This window comes from Carcharhinus amblyrhynchos, chromosome 20, assembly GCF_965287045.1.
Source record: "Carcharhinus amblyrhynchos chromosome 20, sCarAmb.v2.hapA, whole genome shotgun sequence".
Lineage (NCBI taxonomy): Eukaryota > Metazoa > Chordata > Chondrichthyes > Carcharhiniformes > Carcharhinidae > Carcharhinus > Carcharhinus amblyrhynchos.
Window position 1 is genome coordinate 35,360,235 of NC_137343.1, and position 22,724 is coordinate 35,382,958.

The 22,724-nt window shown below is 37.8% G+C and overlaps 1 protein-coding gene across 1 annotated transcript in view; it reads right to left on the reverse strand.

Annotated features, from left to right (window-relative positions):
* Positions 1-22,724, reverse strand: part of LOC145355917 (mediator of RNA polymerase II transcription subunit 13-like) — a 238,094-nt gene that overhangs the window by 60,152 nt on the left and 155,218 nt on the right. Inside the window, exons 5-7 of the mRNA XM_080208407.1 lie at positions 11,411-11,556; positions 10,149-10,340; positions 8,069-8,254 (exon numbers count right to left, since the gene is read on the reverse strand). Of these exons, the coding sequence (XP_080064533.1) occupies positions 8,069-8,254; positions 10,149-10,340; positions 11,411-11,556 (524 nt within the window). The remainder of the gene's footprint in view (positions 1-8,068; positions 8,255-10,148; positions 10,341-11,410; positions 11,557-22,724) is intronic.

Sequence of the window (22,724 nt, forward strand, 5' to 3'; positions counted from 1 at the left end):
ACTTAGTACCCCATTAAAAAACCTAGTTACACCTCATTCAACAAGATATAATTTTTCCAAGGATTTTACAGTGAGATTAAGAGCAGAAGTTCATGCCAAAACACTAACTTCTAATTTATTTACACCTGCGAGGATTTCCTACAAAGGAGCAACCACTAACGTCAACTTCTGAATTTCCATGTTTAATTAAACACATAGAAGTTGCTGTCAGTTTTAGAGTAACAATGGTAAGTCTGAGAGTTTCACCAGCATCATTAAAATTGAAACATCTGAGCCTTCATCTACTGTAAAAAACACCACCACGTAACTGGTAGAAGGAACTGTAGTATTTTGAAACTACCAAAAACTGTAGTAAAGCACAATAAAATAAAAAAGCAATGTTGGTGCAATGACTATTTCATATCTTGATCACGGTCTGGCAAATGTACTTTAGTCTGCGTAACGACATAACATACTTTTATAAGTTATTTAACATGCGTTTAACATCAGTTACAAAACACTGATGCTTACGGTGGATATGCTTGCTTAGATAAGTAGTCCATAAAGATAGGTCATTTGGAATAACCAAGCAATCCAATAGCCTGGTAGGGCTGGTTGTCAGAAATAACTTGAAGATCGTTTAGTCGTGCTTTCACGATTCATTTTATTCATTAGCCAGCTAAAACTTCAGCTACTTCAGCTGCATTCAGAGCTTAATAAAGGGAATACCTTGTCCGTGCAAAAAGTATTTTTGGGCATGAAACAAAAAAAGAGATATTTGTCAAAAAACGCATATGTTGCTTGTAATAATATATTACTGACAGTCACTTATAATTTTGGAGAGGTTTCTTTTTAAAGAGAGCCTTCCTTTCATTTAAGTATTCCATTGGGTTGCAGGTCTTCACAGAATGAATTAAGCAGAGAGGCTCATTTCCCATGAATGAGTGCTACACTGCTTTAATTACTTAATTTTTTTTGGCTAATGTGAAAGAGCCTTCTATTAAGCAAATCAACATTTAGGAAGCTAGAGTCCTTGAAAGCTTTCCTTGCACCAAGTTAATAGTTTTAGCTACGTGAAGTTTTAGCTGGCTAATGAATAAAATGAATCATGAAAGCACGACTAAACGATCATCAAGTTGTTTCTGACAACCAGCTCTACCAGAGAAACTGGGCATCCATTCACGTAACAAAAATAATCTTTCACACTAGATTTTGAATCAAGATCAGAATAATGCCACAAGCATTCCCATCCCTTGTTGTGTGTGTTCTGGAAAGAAGTTTGATCAGTCTCAATTTAGTTCCCAGAGGTCACGCCCCCGTACCAAAATAGGATGACAATGAATCAAACGTACTTAAGTCAGGAGTCTCAAAGTCTCAGGTGATAAATGGGGAAATTCACAATTTTTTTTCAGCAGGCAAACCAGATTGCTGAAGCAGAATAGAGATATCATCAGTCTGCATTTAGTAAAAACATACCTATTACGTATTAAGCTTGATACCGATAAAAAGATTCCTCATTGTGGACGGCCCAAAAATTAATTCCAGCTTCAAACAAGAAACACTAGGTACCATCAAGAGTCTGCTTTTATAAATTACCTGACTTGCGATTTCAAATTTTCCCAAATACAACATTTATCAATGAATGAATTAGCCAGGAACATAGAACAGGAAGCCATTTCACAACACTACAAAAAGGTGTTAAGATTCAGTCTATGGAACTGTGCTATGAACACAAATTTCACATTTCCTTTTAACTTGGGACAAAAAAACCCCCCACAACTTACCATTCTGTAAAAACCTTCACTTATGACATAAAATTAAGTTGCTGATTAATTGCACTAACTCGGCATTGATATAATTACCACATTCGTAGAACATGACTCCCACTTGTAAATTTAACGGTAAAATTAAATACCATTCTTCTTATGAGCAAATATCAAGAATGTATTTTAAAAATGCAAATAAAGGGAATTCAAACATAATCTGGCTAATTTATGCAAAAAACAGATAAATTGTGCCATTGCCAAATTGGATCATTAGGGGGAGCTAAGTGTTCAGAATTAAATTGAACAGACCTACTTCTTCACACTATCAGCCAAAAATCAGATCACTGCTATTTTTTGTTCCACTACAAATATTTGAGTACAAATTTAAGGGAAAAAAAAACAAGTAAATTGAACACACCTGAGAAATTCAATTTAAAAAAAAGCCAATTAAAGCTACGTGTCCAATGGGGAATTTTTTTCCCCAAGTTTAATGGATGTTTTGAAACATGGCTACAGGATAAAACGAAGTGCAGAAAATAGACACAGTAGTTACATTAAAAGTGGAAGTAAAAAATTCTCAGTAAATCTCTTGACAAGTACATGAGTACTTCCCAGAAGGGAAGGGGGTTCAGTTCAGTCAGGTAGCACGGTCTGTGCAGGCTTAGAGGGCCGTAGAGCCTGTTCCTGTGCTGTAATTTTCTTTGTTCTTTAAATTTAAACATTATACAGTTTAAAAAGCCATTCTGTGAACAGCCCCCTCGGCTATTTTCTACAGTGCCAGTCATAGTTCTTAATGCCATATGGCAAAGCAAATAATTTGCATGAATATCGAAAGATATCTTTCAATAAAAATTGTAATAAATACAGTACACAAATTCAAATGCTACGTCAGTTTTGTTGATGGATAGATTTGAAATCTGAAACAATGTATCAGGTTACAGAATGATTTCAAGTTCATATTGGACTTCGAGCGTCACCATTTTTTATAAATACTTTTTTACTCAACCAGTGCTCGAAATTGTGCAGTCTCTGCAATGCAACATCTTCAAGACAGTTTGCAAATTGAATGCTGCAAACCAAACACACATGGAATCGTTGCATTATTTCAACTGGGGAGTTTCCAATTAAAATACAGCTATGTACACTTGACAAACGCAACACCAAAGATGTCACATTCAAAAAAATTGCAGCATTTTGTAGTTATTATGTTACTGTCTGGTCAATGCAAATGTGTGTAAAACAGTTTTGTCATGTCCCAATATACCAAAGGAACAGCCAAATGGTGAAAACAAAACAACAAAGGGAAAACAAAACAGCAACAGCACTCCCTTTCTCCCCAGTCAGGACAGAACACCCTTCTGGGCACAAATCAAATAAAGCAATATCCAAATCTTGTGACTAACCTAAATGTTTTCGACAGTTTAACGCACTTGGTTTAAAGCTGTTCCCAATTTGCAAGTTACTCAGATAGGTGGATAAATGCTGTGATAGGAACAAGTGGGCATCTGAGATATAATGGGTGGGATTTTCCAGCCATGCTTGTCCCAGGAGCAGAACATTCTGCCCGAGGTCAGCGGACCTTGCATAGTCCTGTCCGGCCTGCTACAATTCTGTGGCGGACGCGAAAATTCTACCAAAAACATCTTCTAGATGCCAATTCTGCATACAGATAACTTGTGAGCTAACACCTTCTTAACATAGTACTTTCAAATGAGTTCCCCAAAATCAACAGCCTTCTTTCAGATGAAGGCTGTATATAAATTATGTCTTCTACTTAAGACTTGAAATACCATAAACATTAGATTATCAGAAATAGCTTTCATATTATTTTAGCGATCAAGTCAGAAAACAAGTAAACTGAGAAAGCAAAGGAGAAAATGCAGAGGTATAATTTTTGCTGCAATTTATACATTACAAATACCACTCCAGTCATGATTGGAGAGAGAATCGATTCAATCGTAAAACAGGCAGCAGGAATGCAGAATTACATTTGTCTTTAAAAACATGACTAATGGTGACTTGGTTTCTCAGTTTAAATGCATTGACTACTTGTGCAACAGGTTCCAAACCCAAGCTTCCTCTAGAGTTCTTTAGTTCTCCTCTGTGCTGCTTCCCTTTCCTTTGGTTGAGATTTTGATCACCAATTCTAATATCATCTTCTGTGCTTTGCCATCCCTTGGTACAATCATACCAACCATCAAGCATCTTGGAGCATGGGAGAGGTTATATAAATACTCCTGGAACTCCTAACAAATCCAGGGCAAGATATTCCTGCTCCGGATTATTTAGTAATCTCTCAAGAAAACTCCTCCAGTACATATCCAATGAGCATGGGAGATTAATAATTAGCCAATATCTAGTCTTGCATTCAGAATGATCTTTTAGGCACGGTACCAGAAATGCCAGCAGATAATGGGAGGATTATAGTTTTAAGAGAAGCAAGATGCAGCTTTTCAACTGCTTAATTATTATAGTACACAACAGGTTCCCCCCCCCCCCCCCCCCCCCCGCAGGAAAACCTTTGCTAAATTGTAGATTACTTGGATATTTCTATGAAATCCAGTAATTTAACAAGCTCAGAATTGGTACCTCATTACTCGGCATATTATGAGTTAGCAGACATAGTTGCATACAAAGTATTGGTTGACTATCAGTACACCAGCCTGAAGCTGAAAGTTGTGGCCCAAATCCAACCACAAACTTGATTCCATAGCCTTCAGCACATAACATAAGTTGGAACACCCTCAGCACAGCCTCTTTCAGGTTATGAGATGTTAAATCGAGGCCACATCTGTCCTTTCAGGTCAATGTAAAAGAGTCAGGGCACTATTTGAAGAGCAGGAGTTTTCCAAGTGCCCTGGCAAGCATACGTTCTATACCTAACAGGTGATATGGTCATTTATTTAATTGCTGTCTGTAGACCTGCTGTTCACAAATTGGATTTCCTCTATTACTACAGTGCTATGCTTCCAGCTGTAAAATATTTTGGAACATCGAGTTGAAAAAGGCATTACACCTTTTCTAATATTTTGCTAGATTAATTTCCAAGTGGTCATATTTCACTTGCGAAAACATACTCAGGAGCTGGATTTCTTTATTTTTTCCTATAGACTCATTCAGAACTGAAAGTAGTTCATGGAATCTGTGCTAACTCTTTGTACAGCTCAGATTAGTTCCACTCCCCTGCTTTGTTTTTTAAAATGACAAAGCCCTTATATTCAAGTATATATCCAATTCTATTTTGAAAGATACTATTAAATCTGTTTCCACCACCTTTACAGATCATGATTCCAGTTCATGCAGATCAGCTATTAGAAGTCTGAATGGAAGGGTTTGAAAATATGTTTACTAGATTGATTCCAGGGATGAAGGGCTTGTCTTATGAAGATATTGAGCAGTTTAGGCTTATACTCACTGCAGTTTAGAAGAATCAGAGGAGGTCCAATTGAGGTATACAAAATGCTAAAGAGGATAGACAAGGTAGACGCAGAGCAGATTTTACTTCCTGTTGAACATACTAGAATGAAATGCTATAGATTCAGGTGAGGAAGTGGCAAATTTAAGACAGAAATAAGGAGGAATTCCTTCACGCAAAGGGTCGTGAATCTGTGGAATTCTCTATCCCAGAGCACTGTGGACACCAGAACAAATTCAAGGAAGAGAAAGCTACATTTTTAATTAATGGAGGGATGAAACGTTATAGGGAATAGGCGGGAAGGTAGGGATGAGGCCGAGGCAAGAGCAGCCACAATCACGTTGAATGGCAGAGCAGCCTCAAGGGGTTCAATTCCTATCCTGACTCCTAGTTCTTATGCTCTTAATCATAACCATCTCTCTTGCTCTTTCCCCTCCTACCTCTACAAATAGCAACCTAGGATCTCGGAGACATAGAGGGATTGGCTTTTTTTCTTGTTTCTAGCAATGCCATTTTTTCACTCCAAATTTTAGGCAGTACAACTTGGAGAAGTGGAACAGGTGCAGCAAGTGTGATTCAGTATGTTACACACCAGGTGACAGTGCAGCAGCTGGAATTTAAATTAAAAGGAAAATGGGCTTGCAGAGCACAGGCAAAGACAACAAAAAAAAGCACCTATTCTCTATTTGCATAAATGCATTAACTGGTGCTGTAGCTATATATAAATGATGTAATATGATGCTGGATTGTCAGTCCTTTTCCAGAGATGTGTCCTAGGCTCTGGGCAGGGTATGGCAGAGGTCAGATAAATGTCCATGGTTCTTTTTCTTTCAATAAAGTCCAATACTGAAATTGGGGAAAGGGCCTCGTTCAGGCAAGGAGCCCCTGACTGAAGTGCCTGCACTCAGTGTTACGTATATCCTCATATATCCCACTGGGAAGAAAAATTAGTCCTACCACAGTTCACCAAACAATGCACTTCTAGATTGCTCCTACAGCTAACCTGAATTGCTCTATTTGCATATTGAGTTATTTAGCAAGTGACAATGTTTAAGACAGATATTCTGCCTTTATAGCAGATGCATTCAAGCGATCCAATTGTTGCTGATGCATCCAAGCTATCCAAACATTATTCTTGCACTATACAAGGTCAGAATTCTAAATTATGGCTTTGTAACTTGGTTCCTGAAATTTGATATTCTGCATTGTTGCAAACGTATGTTTCAAGCAACATTCTGCTTTGTTTAAAATAATAATATTTATATCTGGTCTAAAGAGCGAGTATCATAGACATTATTGCGTAATTATGTATAGCTAAAGCATCCAATTAGGGTGTCATATCCCACAACAACTGTTGCTAATTTCTATAGATGGTGTTGAGTAATTTGCTGCTCAATCACTACAATTTTGATTTAAATATTCTTTGGATAATTTAAGTAGATATAAATGATAATAAAAAACATTTGTTACAAATAATTTGCTTTCATCTAATAGAATTCTGGAAGAATAAACTGCCATCCATTTTCACCACCCTTTACCACTTTGTTGGTAAGGATGCTAATCTTGTTCATTGTGATTACTGGAATCAATTCTGGTACGTTGCTTAGGTGATTGTTGTTGTTGGCATCCCAGGGGATTTAGAGACTGCCCTCAGCTAATACCCATGCATACAAGCACCCTAGCAGGGTTAGGAACATTGAGGTCAATTACACAACATGAACCACTCACATAGCTGAGGCAACAGTTGGAAAAATAAAACTGGGATACTTGTCTGCTTTGTACAGTTTAGTGTTGCACAAGGTGATATTTTGCTAATAATATACTTAGGGGAGCCAACATCAAAAATTCAAACTTTACCTCAGCTGGAATGCCTACCTCAACTGGTGCAAACATTAACTGTCCAACATCGATCATTCAGTAACTACATTAACATTTTGGTCCACAAAAAGATACCCAGTAGATTTGAAAATTGATGGTCAGAACAGTATAACAACTCTTGGTTGCTCCTCCCAAATTCTCGGCCAATCGGTGCCATCAACAGATAAGGGGAAGGCTCATTGGAAAGCACAGAGAGCCATTACAGATTGAAGATTGTAGATACGAACACAAATGCTATAGTTTTGTCCCAAACGAAGTTTGGGTGGTGGGGAGCCAAGTCTATTACTTCAAACCGTTTGCAAGGAAGAATCAACTGCTCTCAGCGCCCTGCATATGTTGAAACTTCACGCCACATAACCTGAAGATAATTTTCTTCCCCTCCCAAATATTCTAGGTTTTAAGCTGAAAGGATAATGAGCTCACCAATGACTATGTTTCTATAGCTCAGTATACAATTAAAGCTTATTGTAGATGCGTGTGCGCCAATACAATAAAATTAAGTATTAGGACAAGCTCATAACAGCAGTAAATTAAATAGAGAAAGAAGTTATAGATTAAATATGTTCAGGCATTCAAAATAAAGTTATCGGCAAGCTAACAGGCAGGAAGATTTAAAAATATAGTATCAATATATAAATGGAATAAAAATTATAAATGGAGTAGGAAAGAATTACAAAATAAATGAAAACACATTTAGTGTTCCAGTCATTAACAGCAACTAATGAAATTGGAATCAGGACTTTTCAGGTAGCCTGATGCTAGGCCTCTACAAATGTTTAGTACACATCTACTGGTCCAATTGTTAATGTTAGATTTTATTCATCAGTAATTATATTACAGACGTTAAAACTAATCATAGCAGACCATCATAAAAGTTAGATACATCAGAAGCCTACATTAACTTAAGGGAAGTACGCCTTTATGGTCTGCGTAGGCGAGGTGGGTGGCGAGTGGCAACCCACACCTAAAAACAGATGATCATAAAAGTTAGGTATATCAAATCTGCAGTAACAACTTGTGAGAAACATACCTATTATGGTCTGCTCAGGTGAAGTGGGTGGTGTGAGTGGCAATCCGCAACTTAAGGTGTCTTTCACACTTCCTGGTCCTTGTGTTGGATTTGTATGGCCTCCTGCGTTAGCAGCACTTGAAATTACAGGGATATCCCCCTGAGGAATCAACACAAAAGCTGACGGGTATACCATTCTTACTCCACCTACAGAAATACAAAAACAAATAATGTTTTCAAAACCTGTGGAAGCACTAGAACCAGTCTGGAGGAGATCACAACATAACAGTTGAAAATGCAGACATTTTTTAAAACGTCTTCCTCTTCTTTCCTAAAGGCAAGATATTTTCAGTTCTCAAAATAAATCACCCATATCAATTCAGGTAGTAGGTTAGAGTCAGAGTTTTACAGCATAAAAAAGAGGCCCTTTGGCCCATCCTGTCTGCGCCAAACATCAAGCACCTATTTATTCTAATCCTATTTTCCAGCACTTGTCCCATAGCCTTGTAGACTGCAGCATTTCAAGTGCTCATCTAAATACTTCTTGAATATTCTGAGTGTTTCCATTTCTACCACACTTTCAGGCAGAGAGCTCCCACCACTCCTATAAGCCTCCTGCTCTTAAATTTGAGCCCCTTTGCTAAGGGGAAAGTTCCTTCCTATCCACCCTGTCTTTACCTCTCAATTTCATACATCTCAATCAGGTCCCACCCCTCGGCCTTCTCTGCTCTGAAGAAAACAACACTAAACTATCCAGTGCTTCTTGATAGCTGAAACGCTCCAGTCCTACGCAACATCCTGGTGAATCTCCTCTACACCTTCTCAGATGCATCACTTCCTTCCTGTAGTGTGGCAATCAGAACTGCTCCAGCATTTTATACAGCAATCCATATAGTTGGTTATTTCAAGTTATGAACAATTACCCAAATAATAATTCAATAAATATCTGATTTACTTGTGACATTCCTATTTAACATGTATGAAGTATTTCCAAAGATTGGATATTACAGCTGAACATTATTGTACATTATAAAGTACCAGTGAGAGTAATTGATAATTTTTCCATCCCAAGTCACAAAAAAGACAAAATGCACTATATTAGAGGTCACATTGCCTTCACAAATCTGATTTCAAGCACAACTTCCATACATCATGCTTAAAAGTAGTGAAAACTACTAACACAATCAGAAGCTGTTTGCGACTACAGAAGTAATGAAGATTACACCTGATCAAACAAGTTAATCATTTTAACTTAACAACTGATCAAATACAGAACAACACTCAAAAATTTATCTTCCTCTGTGAATTTAACCACCACTTAATGAATCTATTTGGTTTCTCAACATTCATAAGCAGACACAAGATCTGTGCAAACACTACAAAACAAAATCATGTTGCTCAGCTACCTAATTTTATCTTAAAGGTTACTAACCTACTGGACAATCAGAACAAAGCATATCGCATATTTAATCATTTGTTTTAAGACAAAAAGTTCTCAAACATGAATGGAAAATGAGAACCAAATCATGGAAATTAACAGAGTTTTGCCAATGAATTTATTACTTAGGCCTCATGATTTGAAAAGGCAGCAAATCCATGAAGGAATTTTGCTGTTCCATCAGAAAGAATGCATATATTGCTAAAACTTCACACCATTTTATTTGTGTTGCTTCGTTCAATAAAAATATTCGTCTAGAGTTGAACAGCTCATAACACTGATATTGTTCAGAAATTTAGTCCCAAATTTCAGTTAGCATCTTATTTGTTAAAAGAAATGCTTAATTTAGTTACTTAAATTTATTTGGTTAAACTTTCAAAGGGTAAAAATAAAACCACATACTTAAATGAAATCGCAAACAAGACAACATCTGTAATCAATAATCAAAAATGTATTAGTTTCTTTAAAGATCAGTTTTCTGCAAAAGGCATGCAGACATGATTTTTTTTTGCATATAAAAATATGCTGATTATAAGCCTAAAATGGTTGAAGGTTAATGATGCCTCTAACTTAAAATAGCACTCAAAAAATGACAACACAATTTGATGATACATATGGTTATCTTGGAACATCACTGCTTTAGAAGCACTACTCCACACTTACCTACAATAACCTCAACAGCTACAGGGAAGTCATCATCACAGTCCATCTCCTCCTCTTCCTTGGTTTCTTTCTTCTTCAATACCATTGGATAGAAGTATTGCCACTCTTCAATCAATTTCCTTGTAGCTGGATCAGACATCTTGTATGTCTGGCCTGTAAGCGTGCCATTCAGTCCAAATGGACTAATGATGACTGGAAAAAAGGTTATATTTTGAATTTTCTTTCAGACATATAATAATTGTTTTGCTGTTAATGCTGACATTAGCAAATAATTTAAGAATTAGCAACCCACACTAAAAATGGGCCAAAAGGCTGGAGCTTTCAGACAGATGCGGATTTTTAAATCTCAAATAAAATTGACAGTGAGAGAACTTGGATATGCAATTATGGACATTATGAAAGTAATTTCAAAATCAGAATAACAACCCAATTTTCAAAACAAGCAACTGGTTTCTGCAGTCACCTGTATTAAATCCGGATTTAGTGCCCAAAAGTATATTAGTGTTTCAGCACACCAAATATGTAATATTTCACAGCACCAATTATCATCTACCCTTCAAAATAAACACGAGAAACTCATCTTTGTCGCATTCGGTCTCAGGCCAACTAAGACGGATCATAATCTCAGCTACCAAGTTCACATTTGCTCCATTACAAAGGCCGACTGTTACGCCTTCAGCAATTTTTCTAAAGCATTCATCCAATCTTGTGCCACCTCAGTCGTCTCCTGGCCAGCTTTCCATTTGTCTATGCCAAACGTGAGCTTGTCAAAAACTATTCCCTGCACCCTATTGTGCAATATTGGTTTTGGATCCCTCAACACTTCAAGTTATTGTGAACATTCCCTCAGCTTGAAGCTCTAAAATTCCTTCCTTAAACATTCCATCGCCTGCTCATTCTTTGGGCCCTCCTCAAAACCCATCAGTACAAAATGTTTTTGGCCGCCCTTCCTTTCATCTCCTTTGGCTTGGTTTCTACTTTAGACTAAGACTCTGACATACTTAGGAATATCTAAATTAAGTGCCACCTAACTTTAGTGCAGCTTTAAATTTAAGGGGGGGAATAAACATGCACCTAATGAGCATGGTTTCTGACATTAGCAAAATATTAAACCAGCAACTATTGAATTTATCAGTTCAAGTTTCTATATGAATCTAGAAAAATGAACATTGGATGACAAAGCAGAAGTTTTAATAAAATATCAACAAACAGTACTTCAGATTGCAGGATTTTAGTTATAGAAAAATACTTCAGTAATTAACCTTGAAAAGGTGTGGCTGACAAGAGTGCCATGTTGATGTGCTCTTCATTGACAAGGTACACAGGCTGGTGCTGGGCAATTTCAACACTTGTGCAGACATTGCTCTCTCCATGCAGAAAGAAAGTGAAGGAACAGGAAAGGTGCTCACTGTGAAAGATCAGAAAAAAATTGATTAAATTACTTGCCACAATTTTAAAAATTTATCTGTTTTAAATGACCTGCCTTAAAACACATGGTAATGGCAAAACATAAAAGCAATAGTAAATTAAGTAAATAGAGAAAGAAACACTGCACATCTGTGGAACATACCAGTTCCCAAGCTAACACCATGAGAGGGAGGGAAACATGCGAAATGCGGCATAAAATGTGCACAATTCCTAAGAACGATAAATGAGTGGGGAATAAAACACAATTGGTACGAATATTGTCTGTGATCTGTGAAAGAGGAATGACAGATGGGGAAAAAAAAAATCCAGGTTCTGTTTCAGGTTTTCTTATTTAGATGTAATTGGCTTTAATATAAATACAAATACACAATGGGAGAAAAATCTAAAAATTGTTTGCAATTAGTGGAGTGGTACTTTCATTTGTGAACATTCCTAGAATAATCTTTTGCTCAGTAAAAACTGGTCCTTCAGTTGTGACCAAAAAGGAATTTAAAGCCAACAAATAAGCACTTCACCCTTTGGGCCAAGGAACCAACAGGATTGAAAAAAAACTGGAGATCAAAATTGACAATCACAGATTATCTGTGACAAATCTCCTCTTTTCCATGTAGTACTTTATTAATTGCAATAATATATCTTCAAAAATGGCAAATTCAAAAGCGAAGTTCATATGATTTACATTCCGAATACAAATCATGAATCTGGCCAATAATGTTACGACCGAGACTGAAACCAGCCAGAGCAACATCCAAACGAAATTACTGTTTTTGCAAGATATATATGATGGACATGTACATTAACTTCACTTAGGCACTGATGCTACATCACATTGTGATTTAGATTCTGATTGAGACATGTTTCATTCTGATACATCATAACATATAATATTTCTAACTCAAGTTCAACTTTAAACTTAAAAGTTTCAGTTTTTGCAGCACAGATGCACATCTGCTTCAGACAGGTCAATTCAATGTTTGAAGTTTTACAAACAGATTCATCTTCATGTTTGGCTTTATTTATGAAGATATATTGGGCTAGATAAAAGTAAACATGTAACAGCAACTACAAGACCTCTGATGAATAGTTTAAATTATGATTTAATTACTCAATTCCTGGGCAAGAACACCTCCACAGAAAGCAATCAGCAGGAGGCTGGTCAGCCCATCAAGTCCAATTCTCTATCATCATAACCCCGTGGATTTATCATGGTTAATTCCATAACCTCCATATCTTTGGACACTAAGGGGCAATTTAACATGATCAATTCACCCAGCCTGTACATCTTTGGATTGGAATCAAATTTATTCCAGGGCTGTGCAGGAAATCAACTGCAGCATTAACTGCAACATGCAAAGAAAGCTAGCATATCATTCTGGGATTATTTCTAAATCTGCACACAAATTTACTTGTTAAATTGTGACTTTCAAGAGCACAGAAACTTAAATGTGAGTGCCAAGTTAAGCATGGTACAGTGCTAAATGGAGCCCCACAGCTGATTCTGGCACTCAACTAAGTTTTATTATCTAAAACAGCACAATTTGGACATCTTTTTAAATCTCCAAAATTACTTTACAGCTGTGCCTGGATTTGTAAAGCTCCTGTTTCTCAAATCTGGCAAAATACCAAACCCCACAATTACACAAAACAGATGCTAATTTGTCCAAGTGACAGATTTACTACAGTCCTCTTGAGTTTGGGATTCAGTGTCTTGTCTGTTGTAAGTGACTGTCCTCTATGCCCATGCCAACAGGGCTGAAAATAACAACATATTTAAACTTTGGTGAATAACAAAACTAAATTGCAAGTACCCACAACAAATTTTAAACTTGTGCAACGTTGCTTCAGAGCCGACTGCAAAGTTGCATTGTATCAGGTGATGACTTTGCAGCCAAAATAGTCAACATAATTTTTGCCTGTGCATCTTGATGGATCAAGAGAAAGATTGGCATAATATTTAAGGAATTTCTCTGGAAGTAAGTCAACAAGGGTGAAAGGAGAATGAATGAATTTCCTTAATTTCATGCCAATTTCCAGCCCAGTCCCTGCCATTTTGTAAATGATCAAAGTAGGCAACCCTATATTAACTGCTTATGCCACATCAATCCAAAATTCTTGAGTTATTCATGGAAGTGGACAGAAACAACATTAAAAAAGAGACCATTTAAATACAGTACTTATTTTAAAATACTTACAGTATTTGTATTTCTACAATGCATCAGACATTCCAATTTTAAAGCAACATTATCAAAAAGATCTTAAAGGGTGAACTGTATTCACATTATATTGTTACAGCAGTGCAAGATTGCTTCATGGAACTGAAGTTGCTGTTTGGCAGTACGGAACTTGAGCATTCCAGGGAAAAGATGTACATTATCAAAGCTTTTCATTTTGCACTTATCAGGACAGCTCGCAAGAACTTTACAATAGCAGTGGGAGAACATATACTGCATGAGAAGAGGTTGCTGACTGGGTGGCAAGTAAACTCCGATTGGAGAGGCATCGTACTCTCTTCTCATGCAATATACATTGTTGTCCCCTCTTTACTGTTGGAAAATCCTTGCAAGCTTTCCTGATGAGTGCAAGACAAAACGCTTTGATAGCATGTCTCTTTTTTCAGCAATAGGCAACTGAAGTTGCCTGCCTTTCAGAGTCAAAAATCACAACTCTAGATCAATATAAATACATAGCTACACAATCTAAATCCAAAATCTAATTTAAAACAATTAAGCAAATCCAAATTATTCTTACTTTGTATCTAGACCAATTTCTAGTGTACTGCACATTAGCAAATTTTATCGCACTACTTCATGAAGTTAGTATGCTTTCTCCTTTTAATACTATAATACTTGTGATTCATCTTCGATCAGTCTCTAACTACATCAAAAAGTAAGCACTTTGTAACACTTTGATGAATCTTGTGGTACAATGTTCTAACTCCTTCTAAACATAAGCCTATATTTAATTTTCAAAAACAAAATGGTCTACTTTTAGATGGAAATGGTCTGATTTGTACATTTATTCCAACAATTTCACTAAGCAGCCTTCTTTACCCTCCTGGACCAACTTTACATAATTTTCAAAGGGGGTACTTTAAGATATTTTGTCATGGTCTGCATAAAAACTAATCCAAATCTATTAGCTCAGTTGGCTGGACAGTTGGTTCGTGATGCAGAGACACCAACAACAATTTCCATGAAGGACAGCCTTCTCAACTTAGCTTCTTGCTTGAGGTGTGATGATTCTCAGGTTAAAACGCCAGTCAGCTCTCCTCCTCAAAGGGGAGAGCAGCCAAAGATCACCTGGGTTTTTGGTGACTTTATTGTACCTTTTGCATAAAAACTATGATGATCTGATCTAGACTCAAAATGTTGGCTCTATTCTCTCCCCACAGATGCTGTCAGACCTGTTGAGATTTACCAGCCTTTGGTTCTTTATTTCACGCAGTAGAATTCCTTTCGTCTTGCACCATCATCCTTTGGAATTTAATCTCTTCTGTCCTTTCCCCTTTTGTTCTTTCCCTTCCTCTGGTAGCATGCCTAACTTTCTCCAGTTGTGCTGAAAAGTTACTGACCTGAAACATCAAATCAGTTTCTCTCTCCAGTTCTGCATAATCTATTGAGTGTATCCAGTATTTCCTGTTTTACTCCATCATAGCAACAATTGCTGCACTTGAGAATATTCCTATAGTTTAGATTTCTAACTACATTTTCAGTTTCACCGTATTGTATTGAGTTTCAATTAATCGCTCTGGATTTTCTCATTTCGCTTGGCAACAGTCATCATCAGAAATGTAGAGTTTGATTCCTAGAAAATAGTTCCAAAGAGAATACTAATATTCAGACCCAATATAATTTCCCTTTGATGGGCCAAGTTGTTTCTATATGTGCTATATATTGAATATGACTCTTCAATTTTTAAATCTAGGCTAAACATTTTGTTCGTCCATTGTCATCAATGAGGACCTCGACACCATTAGTCATTTTGAGGCTGGATGCAGCGTGTCCGCAGATTACTGATCAGGCCAACTCGGGCACGGAATGTCCTGGCACACATTGGACAGGGATGACAATGATGATGGTGGTGGTGTCGAGACTAGCGCTTGATTTGGATTAAAGTGAGGGAGAGTTGTGCAATGTCAGCCTCACTCTCTCTTCCCAATTCCCATCTGGATCCAGTGGCAAGACAAGAGTCAAGACGGCTGGAAATGGGTCCAGGCGCAGTGGATGACCAGGACGTCTCCTGTATCTTGTCCTGCTCTTCGCGTTCCATGACGTTTCCAGAGACTGCCTTCTTGACCACTGGACCTTTCATTGGTCTCGTCCGCTCAATCCACCGGAGTCTGTCTTCACATGCCAGGATAGACATCTCCCTACCTCACCGAGACCCGTCAGCCACCTCACCTGGTTTAGCTGGCTTGTCGAAGCCGTTGGCCCGGGGTGTGGCCGCTGTCGCATGCAAACAGCTACAGGAAGCCACGGGTGAGGACTGAGTGCCGGATGGGGACAAGGGGTGGACAAACTACCCTGAGAAGAACACGACATGTTCCCCCACCACAGGTACTACCCCTCCCTGACACCCTTTAGACCTTACACTAAACATACTGAGAATACAGAAGTTCAAAATATCAAAATTGTAACTGCAGAAATAAATAATTGTATCTTTTTCATGAGGAAGAGACAACTTTAAAACCACGCATTAGCAGAATCTAATGCACTTTTAAACAAAACATAATTCTGCCCCAAGTCTAATTAACAGTCCAGTCTCCAAACTCCAAGGCTGACTAGTATTTACATTAAGGTCCAAAATGCCTTCTATAAAAACAGCAATAACACTGAGTGAACATGAGTTTAGTATGCATCCTGGGAGAAGCTCTTCAAATGGCTTGTTATCAATTATGAAACTTGGTTCATGCACATAAGTGTTAATAAGTCGAGGCATACAGATTTCACATGAAACCATTTTATTTCTTTTAAATTACTGAATTTTTAAAAACTCAAACAAATCCAGTAAATGTCAAAAATACACCTAATTTAAGATTTCTTTGATCTCTTAAAAATCTACTTGACGTGGAATTAACAAGCACCCACATTATTTAGATTTATAAAAAACTTGAAATGGACATAATTCAATTTTATTTTCTTCATAACCTGGCCATATCAATGCCGTAAAAAGTCTGACAACACCAGGTTTTAGTCCAACCTATTTATTTGATAACATACTCGCAAGCTTTCGGGTTAGCCCCAAGTATATTATCAAATAAATAGGTTGGACTAAAACCTGGTGTTGTCAGACTTTTTACTGTGTTTACGCCAGTCCAACGCCGGCATACCCACATCATATCAATGCCACCAGACTTAGGTTCCATTTTGCTGATATTATGCCAAAGGAAAGGGAAGATATCGGATATGAATGTTGGCTGCATCAATTCCCAAAGTGAAACCCTCAAGTTCATTCATGAATGGCTTGAAATTAACTTTCATCTGTTTGGGTTTGAAGTATTTGAAATTAACAACCACTGAATTACGCATCTGTCTAAAGAAAACAAGTCAGAGGCATTTTGGTGCAGCAATGGAAAAAAAAACAAAACAGTAAACCAGTGAAATGTGGGAAGATGTTAAACTTATCACACTTCATGTCACCAGTTACTTATTTCCTGTCCACAGTGTGCATTTCAACATTAACTGTCCATTACGTATTTGCAGCATGCTGACAGTATCACTCCTAAACTAGCCATTCAAGCAAATAAATCATGCTGCTTTTCGAATAAAAAGTTCGGATGATGTTTCCAGAAGGCAGTTCAGTCACAATTTAAAACAGTAGTTTGTGATCACTTCCAATTAAATCAACTAATTCCAGTGAGCAAATTATTTAGTTGCTCATTTCATATTTCTTGCCTTGACATATTTACTTATTATTCTTGAAGAACCACAAGAATTACAACTCATCAAACCAATACTGGTGCTATTCTCTTTAAGCTACTCTCCTTATACGCCTAAATTTTTTTCCTTTTCAGATAATGACCAAATCCCTTTTAAATGATGTGCTTCTACATCAAAGATCATTTACAAGGTAAAGCAGTCTATGCTGTTAAGAATCCCAGCTGATAAACATTGCTCAAACTTCCCCATGATTCTGAATGCTCATTCTATTTATGTCTATTTATAACCAATCACAAACCTTTGGAAAAAATTCTTCCACTAACTCTCCATGCCAACATGATAGCAAATAGAATTTAATTGTCTTTTACTTATTAGCATCACAGTACTATCGAGTTATAACATGCTGTTTCTCCACTTAAGATTTTTTCCCCACTTGGAATGTTTATTTTCACTGTTCCTTCCCCAAAATGTTATTTCACATCTACCATCAGCCCAGTTAATTAAACTGTGTCCCTTAAATTGATATAAGCAACCTTGTATATAATTACACTTCTGCCCTTGTCTCAAAGGAAACAACAGGTCAGAGGTCCCAGAGGCACACGATTATCCACATATCAGTATACAAAACATCTTAAACCATCTTTGGTTTTCTGCCCGAAGTCATTTTCTACCCATTCAGCAATATTGCCTTCAGTGGCATATCTAAATTTCTGCAAAAAGCCTCATGCTTTGGAAATATTTTCTCAAATATCCATACACATAACATCCACCACATTTTGATCATTCAACTTCCTCATATAAAACAAATATATTATTCTGTGACCTTGGATCCAAGTTTTCACTAATTTCATTGCATTTACAGACAATTGTTCCCCAACCAATTTAAGACCGACTGATTAAACCAGAAAGATTGAAGTCATGAACAGAGATGTTTTTACAATTCTCCAGTCGTTTAGCAAAATTCAGATATTCAAAACATTTTTTAAATATCTCAATTGACCATTCCTGCCCAAATTCCCTTGATGTTCTAGGATGCAGACAGTTCACTTGATTTTTTGACTTCAGTTCCCATCAACTTTATCAGCTTAAAGACCTTAAACATAGAACATAGAAAAACTACAGCACAAACAGATCCTTCAGCCCACAAGTTGTGCCGAACATGTCCCTACTTTGTTTGGTTGTTCTCTGTTAAACTTATCTGCTGCTCATTATAGAGGTTGAACACAATTCCCAAATTCTGCCCCCCCCCACAACCAATTGCTTCCTGAAACTTGTCTCCCCTGTCTCCTCCACAAACTGCTCCAAAAACTGCAAAAATCTAATATATTTCTCAGCAATATAATCAGATTATTCATTCAGCTGTCTGTTTACTTTCCCACCAATCCAAATTTCCCGGGCCCAAAATTTACATTATTCTCCTGCTCGTCCCATTCCTGTAAACCCTCCCAAACTCATTACCTCAGGACTAACCTCCTCCTTCCTCAACTCCATTCCCAATAAACTACTCATCTCTTCCAGGTCTCCATAGTAAATGGTTCCTGCTCAGACGTAATCCCAATCCTTTTAAACCACCATCAGCAATCGTTCCTCGATAAATGGCACCTTCAAGCTTTGTCTTTACAAACTACCACCCATTTCTAACTTGACTTCCATTCAGTTTTCTTTGAATCTGTTATCACCTCCCAGATCCATGACCAAATTTCCAGCATTTCCTTGATTGAAAATCTCCAATCAGGTTTCCAGCATCCCAGACCACAAATATTCCCACTTAACATCATGAAACTTCTTTAGGATTGAGGGACAGCATATCACCTGTCTCTGAGCCAAATACAACCTTGGGCACCATTAGCTACATCATGCTCCTCCAACACTTGCCCTCTTTAGCTCAGTTCAGTGGGACCACCAGGACTTGTCTCTACGCTCATCCACCAATTCTAGCCAGGGTATTTCAGCCAGTGTCTTCTGTTCCTATAACCTTAATATTTTATTCAGTCCAGAGCTGAGGTTTTGACTTCATTGCTCTCTTCCAATAAAAATTACAGAACTCAAAACACTGGCCAGTTCCATCCCTTCCTTCACAATTCAGGTGCTAAAACACTCAATCAGTTGTCACCTCCACGCTTGGCAATATCAACATTTCCATGATGGTCTCTGATGTTCTGCTTTTCATAAATCTCAATTAATTAAAAATTCCACTGCTTGAATGCTGCCTCAAGTCCCGTTTCCCATCACCTGTGCTCGCTGGCCAACAGTTACTGCCAGTATAGCAATAAAATTTTAAATTCTCATCCTTGCGTTTAAATCCCTTCATGGCTTTCCCCTTCCTCATCTCTAACCTTTCATTTTTTTATTGTCTTTCTTCATTTTTCTTCCCCCCCCCCCCAACTCTTTCCCCCCTTATCTTTTCTCCCCCTTTTCTAAATGTTACCTTTGTCCCATCCATTCTCCCCCATTCCCCAAACATCTTCATCTGTCACAGCTTACCCTCTCTTTTAGCTCCTCTGCTGTTTGCCATTCACACCCTTTATTCCCTCTGTGAACAGTTATTCGCAGTCTTTTCCTCTGATTTCTGTGGCTATGATTCATGTTTCATTCCCTCACCCTGTGGTATAATTATCTCCCACTTTCTACGCCTTTTAGCTTTGACAAAGTCATCTGGATCCCAAACATCAGCTCTTTTCTCTCCTTACAGTTGCTGTTGGACCCGCTGAGATTTTCCAGCACTCTCTCTTCTGGTTTCTAATTCCAACATCCGCAGTCATTTGCTTTTATCCATCTTTAACCTTGTCTGTCTGTCTTCCATAGGAAGATCTACTCATCCATCATTTCTGCTTTTCCTACATTGGTTGTCAGTCCCATCAGGTAGCAAATTTATAATTGCCATCCTAGTGTTTAAATCTCTCAAAGACCTTATCCCCCCACTATCTACAACCTCTCTAACTGCTCCTAAAAGTCCAATATTTTGACTCTTCCCTAACTTCATCAATGGTAGCCATTCCTTCAACTTCCGAGGTACCTTTGTAATACATCCAGTCTTTCATCTTTTTCTCAATCGAGCATTTGGCAGTTTTGAGCCTAACCCTAACGTTTTTCCCTTTGTGCCTGTCTGAAGAATCTTAGCACTTTATATCCTCTGCTAAAGGTGTTATAAACACACAGGTTGTTTTTGCTGTTGATCACAATTAACTGCAAATCGTTCCAGTGCTACATTGAGTGGCTAACTAATGCACATAAATTGTGTATTTAGCATTCTATTGCTGGAAAAATTAAGGAAGTCAATCACAATATAACTCAATTCTACAGTGATATTGTACTTCTGAAAATCATGCAACTTGGCTCTAACTCTACTCGCCTAAGAATAACTATGGTCAGCAATCCATGTTCATGAATTCAATCTCCAGATAACATTCCTGGTTGCCAATCATCTATTTATGATGATATTTCAAATATTATTCGAGGATGAGGGACTGAAACCAAAAAGGTCTGAAATTTTTGTATGTCAAAGAGTCATGTAATAATACCACTTATACCATGTATTGAATTCAATTGGTTCTAGACCACTTTGAGTGGAACAAATTATTAGGCTTCAATTAGTTTTCCCTTTGCTTACCTTCTATCACCATCAAGGATCACAATCAAAAATCACCAAAGGGACCTCAGTATTTTAACACGTGCACATCATGCATAAATGACTTTCCACTTATTCTCTTCCTTTATGTTGAGATATGAACCCAACTGAAGCATCAGCTATAATCAAATGAGGAGGGCGGGATGTGTTTCCTTCACTCAACAGCCAACACAAGCAGACACTCATGGTTTACAACATGATTTGGGGGCATCTTTACAAGTCCCTTGTCAGACCCCACTTGGAGTACTGTGCACAGTTCTGGTCGCCTCACTACAGGAAGAATGTGGAAGCTATTGAGAGGGTGCAGAGGAGATTTACAAGGATGTTGCCTGGATTGGGAGGCATGCCTTATGAAGATAGGTTGAGGGAGCTAGGTCTCTTCTCCCTGGAGAGACGAAGGTTGAGAGGCGACCTGATAGAGGTTTATAAAATGTTGAGAGGAATAGATAGGGTGGATTCTCGGAGGCTATTTTCCAGGGCTGAAATGGTTGCTGCGAGAGGACACAGGTTTAAGGCACTGGGAAGCAAGTACAGAGGAGATGTTAGGGGTAAGTTTTTCACTCAGGGTGGTGAGTGAGTGGAATCGGCTGCCATAGGTGATGGTAGAGGCAAACTCGCTGGGGGTCTTTTAAAAGACTTCTGGATGAGTATATGGGATCTAATGGCATTGGGACTTACAGATAGTTCTATGTCTTGGTAGGTATAGATGTGATCGGCGCAACTTGTGGGCCGAAGGGCCTGTTTGTGCTGTAGTGTTCTATGTAATACGAATGCTGTCATTGCTGGCATTCATTAGCAGTCAATTGTGGGGGCAATGAGCAGGATCAGACTCAAGCAGTGAGAAAAAAAATTATGTACTCAATGATGTACATAAAAAGTTGAGAGGAGGCAGCAGACATTGGAAAAGCTTTTTAATTATGGGAATTGAACCATTTGACAGAAATTTCTCATCCCTGATAATTATCCCACTGAAATGGTCACTGAAGTGAAGTGCAAACAACATATGCAAGTGAACACTGTTGCTCAATCAAGTACTCATCAAGTCCAATTTGACTATCACCCCAGTGCTCACTGACTTGTATCAGTTCCAGGTCAAGTAATTTAGATTTTAAAATTCTCATTTTTTTTCAAAAAAATGAAAATTTTAGTGGCCTTGTCCCTTCTCATCTCTATAATTTTGCTCAGCCCCACAACTATTCAAGATATCTGTTTGTCTAATTCTGAACAAGCATCTCTCATTTTCATTGCTCCACCATTATTCGCCATATGTTGAGATGTTTAGATCCTACACTCTGGAATTCCATCCCTATGTCTCCACTGTACTTGTCTCCTTTAAAATACACCTGAAAACATCTTGTATTAATCTGATAAAAAACTAACATTCTATATGATGATTTTCACAGTCTATTAACTTAACAAGATATGCTAAGCAAGCAGACAAACGTTAAACCTCAGAGTTCACTACTGAAAGAGTACGTCTCAGATACTTGCAGTGGTTGGTGTATCAACACTTGATGAAAATAGCTCTCCAGTTCGTGCACAATGAGATGAGATATTGTCAGAACATTGCACAGCAACCTCACGTGTGGTGCCATCCATAATCAGTCCTCTGCACCAAAGTGACATGTGCCTGGCAAATTA